The sequence below is a fragment of the Eriocheir sinensis genome, chromosome 35 (genome assembly GCF_024679095.1).
Source record: "Eriocheir sinensis breed Jianghai 21 chromosome 35, ASM2467909v1, whole genome shotgun sequence".
Classification (NCBI taxonomy): Eukaryota; Metazoa; Arthropoda; class Malacostraca; order Decapoda; family Varunidae; genus Eriocheir; species Eriocheir sinensis.
In genome coordinates, this window is record NC_066543.1 from 7,692,785 (window position 1) to 7,705,339 (window position 12,555).

Genomic DNA, 12,555 nt, shown 5'->3' on the forward strand with positions numbered 1-12,555 from the left:
AGCTCATGTATTTGATTGAGAATGAAATACTTTACTCAGTTCCATGGAAAAAGGGCACCTGTAAGGGCAAGTGGATTTTTTTCGATGAAAAAAAAAAAATAGACTATAGTATGTCCTCTGAAGATCTCCAGGAGTGAGATTTAACATGATTATTTCTCATCTGTTGCTTTCTTAAGAAGCAAAGTTAATAATAATTGCCAAAGCTTCCCTTTGTAAGGGAAAGAATATCCTAGTGTTGGGAAAGGCATAGGCCATCCAGTATAATCAGTCACTGTATGGGGACTGGCAGGCCTGCTAGGTTCTGTAATGTGTCAGATCACTGCCGCCCTTGTCCAAAGCCTTGCTCAGCACTCCCACCTTTAACATGCTTTAGGTTTTTGTACATATCAAAATTAACATTGCATGACTGTACTGGTACAGGCTGCTGTCTTTTGAGTGTTATCCATCACATATGTAGTATTGCAGTGTTGAATGATTTGTGACCATGGGAGGTGTTGCATGCCGTTTAGGAATGCTTCAGTCAGAAGTAACAATGCTTATTTTGGAGCAGTTTGTAGTATTCACTGAAAATGATTGGTAACAATATGAACACTTAACACATTTTCACTAAAGTGATTACCCCAAAAAAGACCAACTGATTGCTGAGTCAAGTGTCGAATACAAATACTGTTCATAGGGTAAAGAACTAGAGGTTCTGCTTGTGTGCATCTTGATGGGCTGAAATTTATTTTACTTACATTAATAATTTTCTTTGTCCTGACATGAACTCTGCCAGAGCATGCAATGTTTCTGCCCATTGCAGGAGTCTGTATCAGCCAGTTCGTGCTGCACACTGTCTTGTCCACGCTCTGCCTCTATTAGTGTAAATTCATGGTTCTTGATTTTTTAATTTGAAAAAAAAAAAAAAAACTATAAATCCAACTTTGTTGGGACATGATCTGAGACTTGAGATGGTATGTAATTTCAAGTACATATTGAATTTTGTTCCTAATGCATTCTACTGAAGAGACACTTGTGTCAATTATCAGCAAAAGAAGCCGTGGTTGTGAAGCTTATTTGTGTTGCCAAGCATGGTAGGGTTTGGCGGTGTGGCTGCCGAGGCTGTGATGCACTGGTGTTAGAAAAGCCTTGGTTCTGTGACTCACAAACATCTAACTGTATGAGTCTGAGGTGATGATAAAGTTCACTATAATAAAAAAAAATAGCTGGCATCTACCTGGACATTTTTTCACTTGTTGCTTGCCAAGTGTAGAGTACTTGCTGCCAAGCTGATCAATCTTGTTAGCAGCTTGTGCTCCCCATCAGGATGGAAGGCAGCTCACCTGGTGACCAGCAAATGACTCAGATGTAAAAAAGAAAAATGGGTGACCCAACCAATGTACTCTCTCTGGAGCCTTTCCAAAAATATTCCTCTCAACGATACATGTGGAATTCCTTAATTCTACAATCATTTATTGAAAGATTGTTAAGAACAACGTCCAGGACTTGGGGGATGACCACACTGATGGTTTCCTGAGTGTGACGACACTGTTCATTTGCTCGCCAGCAAGTACTCCGGGCTAGACATGCAGCAAGTGAAGAAAGGTCCAGTGTGACGCCACCTGAGTGTGACCAACCCTTATCAGTAGCAATGAGAATTTGGAATTTATCTGTCCAGACATGTTCTAATAATGTTTCTTGCAATTTCCCATTGATGTGTGCAAATCCTTGCCTGTCATAAATAAGGTAGGATGTAATTAAATCTTCTGTTGATCTGGTAAGTCAGTGACAAAATGCTGTACTCTGGTCTTCAATCTGTGCATGATATAGTTACATAAAATTATGCTTTTAAATCTCTCAAAGGCTTTAAGTGACAATTTTTTAAATAAAGGTTTGTATCTGTTTTTAAACAACTAGGCTAATTGCATATAAATAAGGACTGTAGTATAAAGCATCCCATTGACCATAAAAAAATTTTTTTTATACTGCACAAAATTTAATGTCACATAATTTTCACCCACCATGCCACTGCATAAGGCTGTGTTCCAAGTGTGCTGATGGCGCTTCAGCCACAGGGTGCAGGGCAGGCATGCCGGCCTGGCTGCACAGTACACAATACACCTGTGTGCTCTTTATTGCCAGCTTTAGTATTCTGCTCAAGAGATGCATTACACATAGGTTCTCATATATATATATATATATATATATATATATATATATATATATATATATATATATATATATATATATATATATATATATATATATATATATATATATGAGTGTGTGTGTGTGTGTGTGTGTGTGTGTGTGTGTGTGTGTGTGTGTGTAAATAGTTGCAGTCAAAATTAGTAGCTTAGAAGTAGCATTGAAAAAAATGTATAAAAGACCAGAGTATTATATATTTTAGCTACTAGAAATACTTAAAAATTAAAGCAAATTTGAAGCTTGCAACAGTGACCTCTAAATGGCAGGGGTGGTTGTAGATGATATTGGTGATAGTGATGGTGTGGACGGAGGTGGTGGAGGAGGTGGTGGGTGAGGTTGGGCGGGACCCAGTGGCTCCGCCGTCAGGGTACTGATGAAGGCAGAGGGTAGACGACTCGGCATGTGATATTTATCTCTACTGCTGCTCTAGTGTAGTGATGTACAAAGGTCTTGCTTGTCCTCTATTGCAGTAACTATTAGTTTTTATTAAGACAACTACTAATACTTCTGTGCCTGATTCTTGTCTGTGTTCAAAGTTTTAATTGGTATAACATTTACTATTGTACTTGTGACTTTTTCAGAAATGTTCTGGATGATCTGCTCAGGCTATCCAGACACTGTATATTTTTGAATAGCAAATTGTCTTGTATTGTGGATCATTTCCTAGTGATCTAGTTTTCAGAGCCTTCAGTGGCTGTCATGTCTGTATTCTAGTGTGTCTAGATAACTTGTTACTTTAAACTCCCTAGTCCTAGTGACACCAATAGTTCTATGGTTACTTGTTATTTCTTGATCTGTCCTTGGTGGAATATATAATATTTTCTGTAACTTCAGCCTCCTTTTCCCCTCCTAATTTCCAAATCACAACCCTTCCAAAGACATTAGCACTCATCGCTCTGCGATCCTTTGGACACATCTAGGTCTTTGCCTCAGTGTCTGCTGAACATTTTCAATCTCTTTCCTTCCATCCCAGTCTAAGGTGAACCAGTTGATGTGCAAGATGTAGCAGAGTTGTATTTGCAGCTTTGATATTTCACAGTAGACTACTCTTAGACACCTGTAAATAAGCATTTTGCTACAACTGCATTTTTCAATAATAAAATTTTCATAGTATGTTTTTTGTCATAGGCAAGAGAGTAATAATATCATTGTTTTATGTTCCATGGGTGTGACTCTTGGGATTAATATGCAGTTATCAAAATTTTGATGTTTTTTTATATGTAGCACAGTACTCAGATTTTATTTATGTACTGTGAATTTTTGTATCATAATCTTTTTAGTGTGTTAAAAGTATAATTGTCAAGCTTTTATGAACTGACTCAGAGTTCATTAGAATAGACAACTTGGTGATGCAATGCTCCCTCAAAGCCAAGTACACAAAGCTCTCATCCTTATATCGTGCACTGACCCAAGGATGAGAAATAGTTTGCGACCAACTAAAAGTTATTAGAGGATCCTTCATGCTTTTGAGAACTTTTAAGGTGGTTGGGCATTTCCAAGATATATGCACAGGAATTTATGGCTGCACACTGACTGTCACAACTTTGAACTACTTGTGGTTTGTAGAAACACATTCTATCTATGACTTATTTATTCTTGTTTTACTTGTCCTGTGTTTTGTCAGATGAGCTAAATAGGTGACGTATCTGAAGTATATTGCGGAACTGCATTTAGGACACAAGAAACTTAATGCCTGCTGAAGTTATTAATGCATCATGATCATGTACTTTTAGACATTGAAGCTTATTGATTTTCTTAACTTTAGTTATGTTTCACAAAATTGTTCATTCCAGCCACTATATTTAGTGAGTGTTTGATTTTTAGTTATTCTAGCTTAAAGTTTTCAGATCATTTATTTTCAGTTCAGGTTAAGTATTTTGCACAGGTCTTCAGCTCTCTTATAGTAGATGTGTGGATGCCTTGAGGGCTCGGTAAGAAGGATTATGATGTCATGACACCTGTGGGTGAAGGAGCAGGTATCCGAATATATGAATAAAGACAAAAAAGCTCATTAATCAAATTGTAATATACAAATTATATCAAGTAGTTATGTTATGGATGTAGGGTTATAATTATATACTATTATCAAGAAAACATTTCTGCAAAGAGTGATTTTCATCTAAACTCTGCTGCAGCATTGAATACATGTATGTGGAGGTTGCTAATATTTTGACGAAGATAATATATCTTGGTGATGTTACCATTTTCATATTGCACTTTTGTTAGAGCACTGGTCAAGTTCTTTGGTTTTGAGGGAGCTTTGTAAGAATTAAGCATGCAGTGTTCTCAGTGCCTGAAGCCAAGTTAGTTTTCTCCCAAGCATACTGATATGAGCCTGTTTGACAGGTGGGTCACTCCCGCAACTTCACGCTGTCCCCTGAGACCACGTCCTGTGACTCTGGGGATGTGGAGAGTGATTACTCAGGGGTGGACCCCGAAGGGTCTGTCCACTCCTCCTCACGGGGAATATGTTCCGCCATGCCTGTTTTAGAGGACGGGTTGTCTTCAGGTGAGGAAATTAGGCAGATAACTTCTATCATTAAGTGTGAAGAGGCAAAGTTCTGAAATGGGTAACAGTGTCAGAGTGTCTTGAATTGTGTTCAAAATTACACTTAGTCTGCTGAAGTGAAGCATTCAGCTGATGCCTTGGCAGTGTTTGTCGGGCCTCTCCTTATGAGATGGACTCCTCTTTGGCTCTTATGGTGGTTGTTTGTCAAGTGCACATACTCTTATGCTATATGCTTCCATATTCTGTGCCTTAGCACACCTCTTATACAGGATAGTTTTGGTCAACACTGTTAGTTACACAAAATTTTAACATTTAAGTTTAACAACATAATCTCAGTAAATCTGCCAAATTTAGCACCAGCAGCCTGAATGGCAGATGCTTTTTCAATGTAATTCCCACCAGATTGCTGCCACCTTTCCAGTGCCTACAAGACAAGCATTGTATTACAGGCAAGCATTAGTGAGGTAGTGACATGGAAAATTCTAGGGACATAGCCAGCCATGTTTACATTACTCACCTATGCTCATGATACCCACCCTATGCTCATGCACTGAGTTTTACTTCTGAGTCTTCTGAGTCGCTCCTCGACTTCTCTTACTAGAGTGAAATGGTTTATTTCAGTATTTATTTAATAACTTGCAATTGGCAATGACATAGAAAAAGAGGTAAAACATTTTGCAGTTGTTCTTTAACTTCTCGTCATATTTTTTTTTACTGATTTTGTACATATTTGTGTTTAGATTCATTACTGAAGTGAATGATGCCAAAGAAAATAATTTTTTTGTACAAGAGGTGAGCTAAGGCAAATACTACAGAAGCGTGTAGCATGAGAGTAAGTGGGTCTGACAGCGAGAGAGGATTTCATCCAGTGAGGAGAGGCCTGACAAACACTGATAAGAAGCTAGAGGAACACTTTAGTTGATCAGACCACAACTGTTACCACATTTCTTCAGCATTGCACAATAGATGGAGAGCAATATTGGTGCTCAAACCTAAAGACTCAAGTTTGTGATTTAGACTGATTGCAGTGGCAAATGATATTTTAGCTTTGAAACTTTGGCTGATAACTGTCAAAAACACTTTAGCAAAAATTGTAATTCATAGTTTTATCAAATGCGTATCTAGAATGACTCTGATAGTTGAATAAAAAAATTCTAATAGATTAAATACAACCAAATGTGATATTAATATTAGTATAAAACACAACATGCAGAGGCTGGATGGAATGGATGTTGAAATTCTTGCAAACTGAATGCTTCCAGTACACCAGTTGACAGGATGAAGAGAGAGAGAGAGAGAGAGAGAGAGAGAGAGAGAGAGAGAGAGAGAGAGAGAGAGAGAGAGAGAGAGAGAGAGAGAGAGAGAGAGAGAGAGAGAGAGAGAGAGAGAGAGAGATATTGCATTATGTGACCATATTCATAGTAGTACTGTGAGAGGTCCAGCATATGCAAATGGCAGCCTGTGGTGATAAAGGCAAATAAATGTAAAGCCAGTGGAATGTTTGAAATTGAATGCGTGGAAGTGATGCAGTGCTGTTTGAACCTTGGGAAGTGTTCACGCAGACCTGTTATGACTTTTTAATTGAGCACTTGGTATAAAAGTGTAAAGAGGAAAGTTGAAATAGTAAAAACAAGACCAAAACATGATGTGTCATATGGGATTTTTTATTATATCTTTAGGAGAATATTTTTGTTGTCGATGTACTTTAGCCACTGCACCTAAAGAAATTTGGTAAAGGAGCATGTTTACAAGTTTACAGGCATAGGGTAGAGAAACATTCTGCGAGAAGTATGATTTAAAATGATAATATCCATTATTGAAATTTCAGGAGAAGAAAGCGGCTTGGAAGTACCTGAAGAAGAGGAGAGCAAAGAGTCTTTGTATGAACAGGAACAAGAGGAGCTCAAGGTTGAGTTGTTAGAGGAAGAGCAGCAGCAGCAGCGGCCTGTGGTTCGGTCTCTGGATGAGCAGTTGTGTCGTGGTGAGCTGCCGCCTCTCAACCCACTCCCAGCGTTCAGCTCCCACAACTCACCCCTTCCCAATGCTGCCAGTTCACCCCATACTAAACTTCACTCACGAACTTCCTCTCATAATAATACTCAGTCTCCTTCATCTTCAACACTCAAACTCATGAAGAAACAGATCACAGAGATTGAGAGGGAGATAGCCATGAGGAGACCAGATGGGGGGCCCAGGAGGGGGGGGCATGATGGAGAGGGACCCCAGCCCCCCCTTGACCTGCACCTGCTAGATCCTCTCAGTAAGTATTTCCTGAGTCTCGAGGCTAATTTTTGTTTAGGATCATCGAGGCTTTTATATGTGCTGCTACAATTTTTGGACTTTTGCACTTTTTAGCACCAAGACATGCTTTTTAGGATGCCGTAAACTCCCATAATTTTTCTTGCTGAGCCTCTGCTAGTTTTGACCATCGGCGGTAAGGTTTTGTAATGCTACCGCTGGGCTTGGCAGTATGACATTTTTTTACATTGGTTATTGATTTTTTGCATCATTGCTTAGAGTTTTGTTGTCTATTATTGCTTATTGTTTAATGTCACCATCTCAGCACATTAGAGCACATTGTAGAGTTGCAAACTAGACAGATCTCCACCAGTAACACATGGCTCAGCCCCACACCCCAGGGAGGGGCAGCACCACTGTTGCCTCTCTGCTGGCTTGTGGTCCTGTGAAGCACTTGGAGGTAAGAGAGGGAAGCACATAATAATTGTACTTGTACCCATTCCTTACCAGAAGAGCAAAAGCATCAAAATACAAATTCATTTTGAGTATGGGTAAATATTTAAAAAAATTTAATGTAGTATTAAATAAAGAAAATTTTAAGAATATGGTATTTGTTATAGATATGGATAAAAATTACAGTTAATTATTTTGTTAAGGAATACTGCATTGTATGATTGTACACATACATTTTTCATGAGTGTAAGTAATGAGTATCACATTTGTTAGTGAAGTACTTTTTAGTCAATTGCTGTAGTAACTGTTAGTGAAGTAAGTACTTGACAGTAGAATACAGAGTAATGGTGCATCTCACCATATTGGTTTTCTTGATGAAATTTCAAAGACATCACTTATTGGCTGGTGCCTTGCAAGGGACCGTCACCTGTGCCCCAGCTTTGATCCACCTCTAAAAACAGGTTGTTTAATTTGTTGGGACCCCATTTTGGTGGAATATGTTCAACCTAAATTGATTAAAATTAAATTTATTTCTTTTTAAAGTTTCCCTTTAACTCATTCCCTGTCCAGTTCAGCTTGAAGGTGGTAAGTTGCTGATTGTTTCACACTCAGTCACTATTATTATTGCACCTCACAAGAATTATCTCTCTCTCTCTTTCTCTTCCCAAAACATTTTATGACATTGGTTTTATTATTGGCCCTAATGTCACCATTTGACCCCAAAAAGTATAACTTTGTCATCCACATGTTGTTGAAGGCAATAAGCTGACATTCTGTGCCTGATTTTTTACATTATTGTTCCTCATTCTAAAAATTAGGTACAGAAGGTGAAACACATAATTATGATACCTGTAGCTTTGTCCTCTGTACTTGTAGTGTTTGTGAGAGGAAGGCGTGGGATTAGCAACCTGTCAGGCTGTCAAGGGGAGGCTTTGTGCTGTGGCAGCTGTAAAGGGCCATGCTGCATGATGCCGTGATCTTGTAAACATACTTAGGCCGCTTTCGCACATATTGACTTTTCGCCATTCGCCGTCCACGACACGACGTCGTGCATTCCAGAGAGAGTACCGTTGTGTGGACGGCTTCGGCTGTCCACACAACAACACGACCATTATCACTGGCGAGCAATAGTGTACACAGGTCTGTGATCAGGAGACAACTAAAGTAGTGTTGCCGTCTAGTCTAGACGGTGAAAGGATGTCATGTCTGAACGAGTCCATTGAGTCCTGCGTACATTTCGCGCCATCCACGGTGCTTTGCCGTGCTGTTTTTAAATGGGCGCCGTGATGACAACGGTGGTCGTGAACGGCGTTCAGCTGCTCACGATCGAGGTCAGTACGTGTGAAAGCGGCCATAGACACTCGTGGTTATTTGAAAGCACGACGTCGTGTCATGGACGGCGGATGGCGAAAAGTTGATATGTGTGAAAGCGGCCATTGTTTTCTTCTAGCTGAAATATCATAGCCACATTCTTCTATGAATGCCATTTGTGTTGTAGAGAGTGAGTTATTTTTGTATGCATAGCTTAAAAATCATTGCAACCAAACCTAACTGAATATTTGAAATACAAGTTTTGTTAAACATCATTGATTGCATCCAGAGTGGTGAACTGATGTAAAACTTTAATTTTCTTAATGTTTCATTCATTATTTTTTCCTGTAGATTTCCATTAATATATATATTTAATCCTATGCATCCCCATTTTTTTTCAGTTAGAATTTTGATTAGAATATTTTCAACTTAGAATTCCTTAGTAAAGGATTAATTGGGAATGTAAGATTTATCTTTTGTCACTTAACTCCTTTATTTCTTGGCACAACATTTTTTGATTAAACCTAAACATGACGGTATAAATTGATATGAATGTATTCATATAATATGTTCTCTGGGTGTCGTATATTCATCATGATCGTATGACATTTAGGTTACATGACTGGGCAGCATTATGCAGAATTTAGGTAAAAGATTGTGACTATATTATTTTGCATTTATTTATTCTTCCATATTGGTAGTTTGACAACTTGTAACATGCTTGTATCAAAGCATATTGGTAGTTACATATTTTCTTCATCTACATTATATTTGCCTCTTGATTCAATGCAGACATTCATTTTCCCTCATGAGGTCTGCGCCTCACCTGAGCCCATTTATAACAACTCCACCTTTCATTCGTAGATGAGAAGATGCCTGAGCCGCCGCCGCCGCCTGCTCCTCACCCTCACCGTGGAGGCTCAGCCGCTGACTCTGTTGTAGAAAATGGTAGTTCATCCTCAACCCCAAATCAAATGCCAGCCGTGTCCCCCAGCCACGTCCTTGGCCACCTGCACTCTCCTCAATACACTCCAGGTGAGGTCTGAGCCTGGGCAGACTGGAAAACTCAGGTTTCTATTGTGTTATACTGCTGTAATTTTTTAAACAAGTGTGAGAGCTGTATATAGAAATCAAGATAACAAATAAGAGTAAACACTAAATATGGTTTGTAAAAAAAAGGTGATGCTCTAATAATGATTTTCTTTTACATTTTCAATATTTTCTGTTGCTGCACAATGGTAGCTACTTCAGGAGCATTGTTACAATAATGTTCATATTATAGCATGAATAACAGCTTCCTTAAATATGCCTTGCTATGCTATGAAATCTAGATCTCCTAATATATTTTGTTTGCCAGAGAAGGAAACAACAGTCAGATAAATGTATCACACATGATTTTTTTGTAGTAAGTACATAGCAGAGTGAGGCAGGTTTCCAACAATTGAGAGATTTTAGTTGAAAAAAAACCCACTCTTCTTTGAACTTTGTAAGGGTGATTTTATACAAGGATATAGTTGTGTTGAAAATGAAGGAGGGGATCCTGAAGATTATAAAGTTGAAAATGGGGAAATGATTTGTACTTATAAATGTAATAAAAGAAAATAGAAGACAGTGTTAATGAGTTACACACACACACACACTGAGAGAGACCTGCAGCAGACCAAGAGGTGAATTACAAACTCCGCTCTGGTAGCTCAATCGGCTAGAGCGCTGCGCTGCAAGGCTTCATGGCCAAACAGGCGGCGGTTCGAGCCCCGCTCAGGCCAGATTCTTTCAATTGACTAGGTGTGGTTACTGACTCCTCTTGAGCAAGGGGGATGGGGTGCGTGGTGTGTGAGGTCCTGGCAGTACCCAGAGATCGACGATAATGAGCATGCACTTGCTTGTGTTGGGAGGGTACCTGTTGGCGAAAGTGAGTCCAACTCGTGATCAGGCCGTGGTGAATTACACACACACACACACACACACACACACACACACACACACACCGCTCTGGTGGCTCAGTGGTAAAGCTCTGCGCTACCAGGCTTCACCACCTGGCACGTGGAGGTTCATGTCCCGCTCAGGCTGGGATTTTTCAACTGACAAGGAACGGTTACTGTCCCACCTTCAGCAAGGGGGATGGGGTGTATGGTGTGTGAAGGTCCCAGCCGAACCCAGAGATTGACTAAAGAGCCTTGCTCTAATCGGGAGGGTACTCGCTGGTTATGTTCAGCTCGTGATCAGGCCGTGTGTGAATTACGCACACACACACGCACACACACACACACACACCACACGACCCGGTAGCTCAGTGGATAGAGCGTCTGTCTCACAACCAGAAGGACTGGGGTTCAATTCCCCGGCCGGGTGGAGATAAGTTGGGTTTATCTTCTTTCACGTGTAGCCCCTGTTCACCTAGCAGTGAGTAGGTACGTGACGTAAGGCAAGGAATTGTGCTCGTTGTCACGGTGTGTTGTGCGTGAGTGGTCTCAGTCTTACCCAAAGATCGGTACTATGAGCTCTATGCTCTTCCGTAGGGGAATGGCTGGCTGTCTTGAGAGAGACCTGCAGCAGACCAAGAGGTGAATTACACACAGGGAAATGGATATGTTGATGATTGTGGTATTTTTTGCCAGGTGAATTTTCTCCCCACAATCAGAGTGAATGCTGTTAAGTGAATGGCAACTTGGACAAATGCAGATTTCAGGAATGATAAAACAAGAAGATAATCTGTTGGCAGGACTTTAATATTCACTCCCTTTCCTCTCAGAAACAGCCTCTTTTTCTTTTTGTCATTTTCTGGAAGAGAGTAATTATATGCCATAAGTTCTGATTCACAATAGTTACTGTTACATATGAGGGGAAAAATCTGAATGAAAAATATGTCAAACAAATGAGAAACATGACAAAGCAAACAGATCCATGGTGGAGAGACTGTTAATTGGTGTCACTGAAAATTTGTGAAAGTCTTAAAATCCTTGAAATTCAGAAACTTTGTGATTTGATATTTTCAACAACCTTTACAGGATGTTTCCCCGAAAAGAGAGAAAAAAATATGATTAATATGAATCTTATTTCTCGGCAAAAATCCTGAATGAAATTACGAGGAAATATAGATTTCTTGTGCTCTTGTCAATGGGGTGGTATTGTGTGTAATGTGAAGGCTTGTGTAATTAAAATATTAAAGATGGATGCTTTGGAACAGGTTATGCGTGCAGCAGAGGCAAGTATCTGCCCGCCTGCAGGAGTGAGTAATGTCGTGTTGAAGATTCTCCTCACACTTCACAACATTTCTGTTTGCATTCATCACTAGCAAGAGATTTCATTTCCACCTCTTAATTATCTTGTACATTTATGTATTATTGCATTGTTTACTTGATTTTACCCTTTATTATTTTACTTAATTTCTCTTCTATTGTTTTGAATGAGTTATTAACATAAAGCCAGACATTACATAGAAAGTGAAGGATATTTTCTGCCTAGTATGACAAAAAATTCATCACAAAAGTCACAAATTATCTGACCTCCACTGTGCACATGTGATTGCTGAATTCCTGCACCAGACTCAATAGTGAGATTCTATTCAGTAACACCACCAGTCCTGCCACACTGATGAGCTGGCTGGGTCACCATTGCCAGATTGTCATACTCAGAGCATAGTATTTACCTGTTTCTGACGCCTAACTATTGCCTAAAAACATCAGAATCTAACTCTTTTAACGATAACTATAAATTAGTTTCGTTATTGGAGCCCAGAAGACAGTTTGGGGGTAGGAAGTCGGGGAATATAATCGGCTGAGTACGACACTGGCAACGTTGGGCCTGGTGTAGGGAAGTGGGTGGCCGGCCTAATGCCCCTGCTTGTCACGTCACCT

At 39.6% G+C, this 12,555-nt stretch overlaps 1 protein-coding gene across 5 annotated transcripts in view; it reads left to right on the plus strand.

Moving 5' to 3' along the window:
• LOC127007351 (alpha-protein kinase 1-like) overlaps positions 1-12,555 on the plus strand; it is a 137,166-nt gene that overhangs the window by 83,969 nt on the left and 40,642 nt on the right. For 3 of the 5 annotated variants that reach the window (XM_050878210.1, XM_050878214.1, XM_050878213.1), the window contains exons 4-7: positions 4,534-4,696; positions 6,525-6,956; positions 9,563-9,733; positions 11,886-11,927. In XM_050878210.1, coding sequence (XP_050734167.1) covers positions 4,534-4,696; positions 6,525-6,956; positions 9,563-9,733; positions 11,886-11,927 — 808 coding nt within the window. The remainder of the gene's footprint in view (positions 1-4,533; positions 4,697-6,524; positions 6,957-9,562; positions 9,734-11,885; positions 11,928-12,555) is intronic. The other 2 variants (XM_050878212.1, XM_050878211.1) reach the window with 2 other exon arrangements.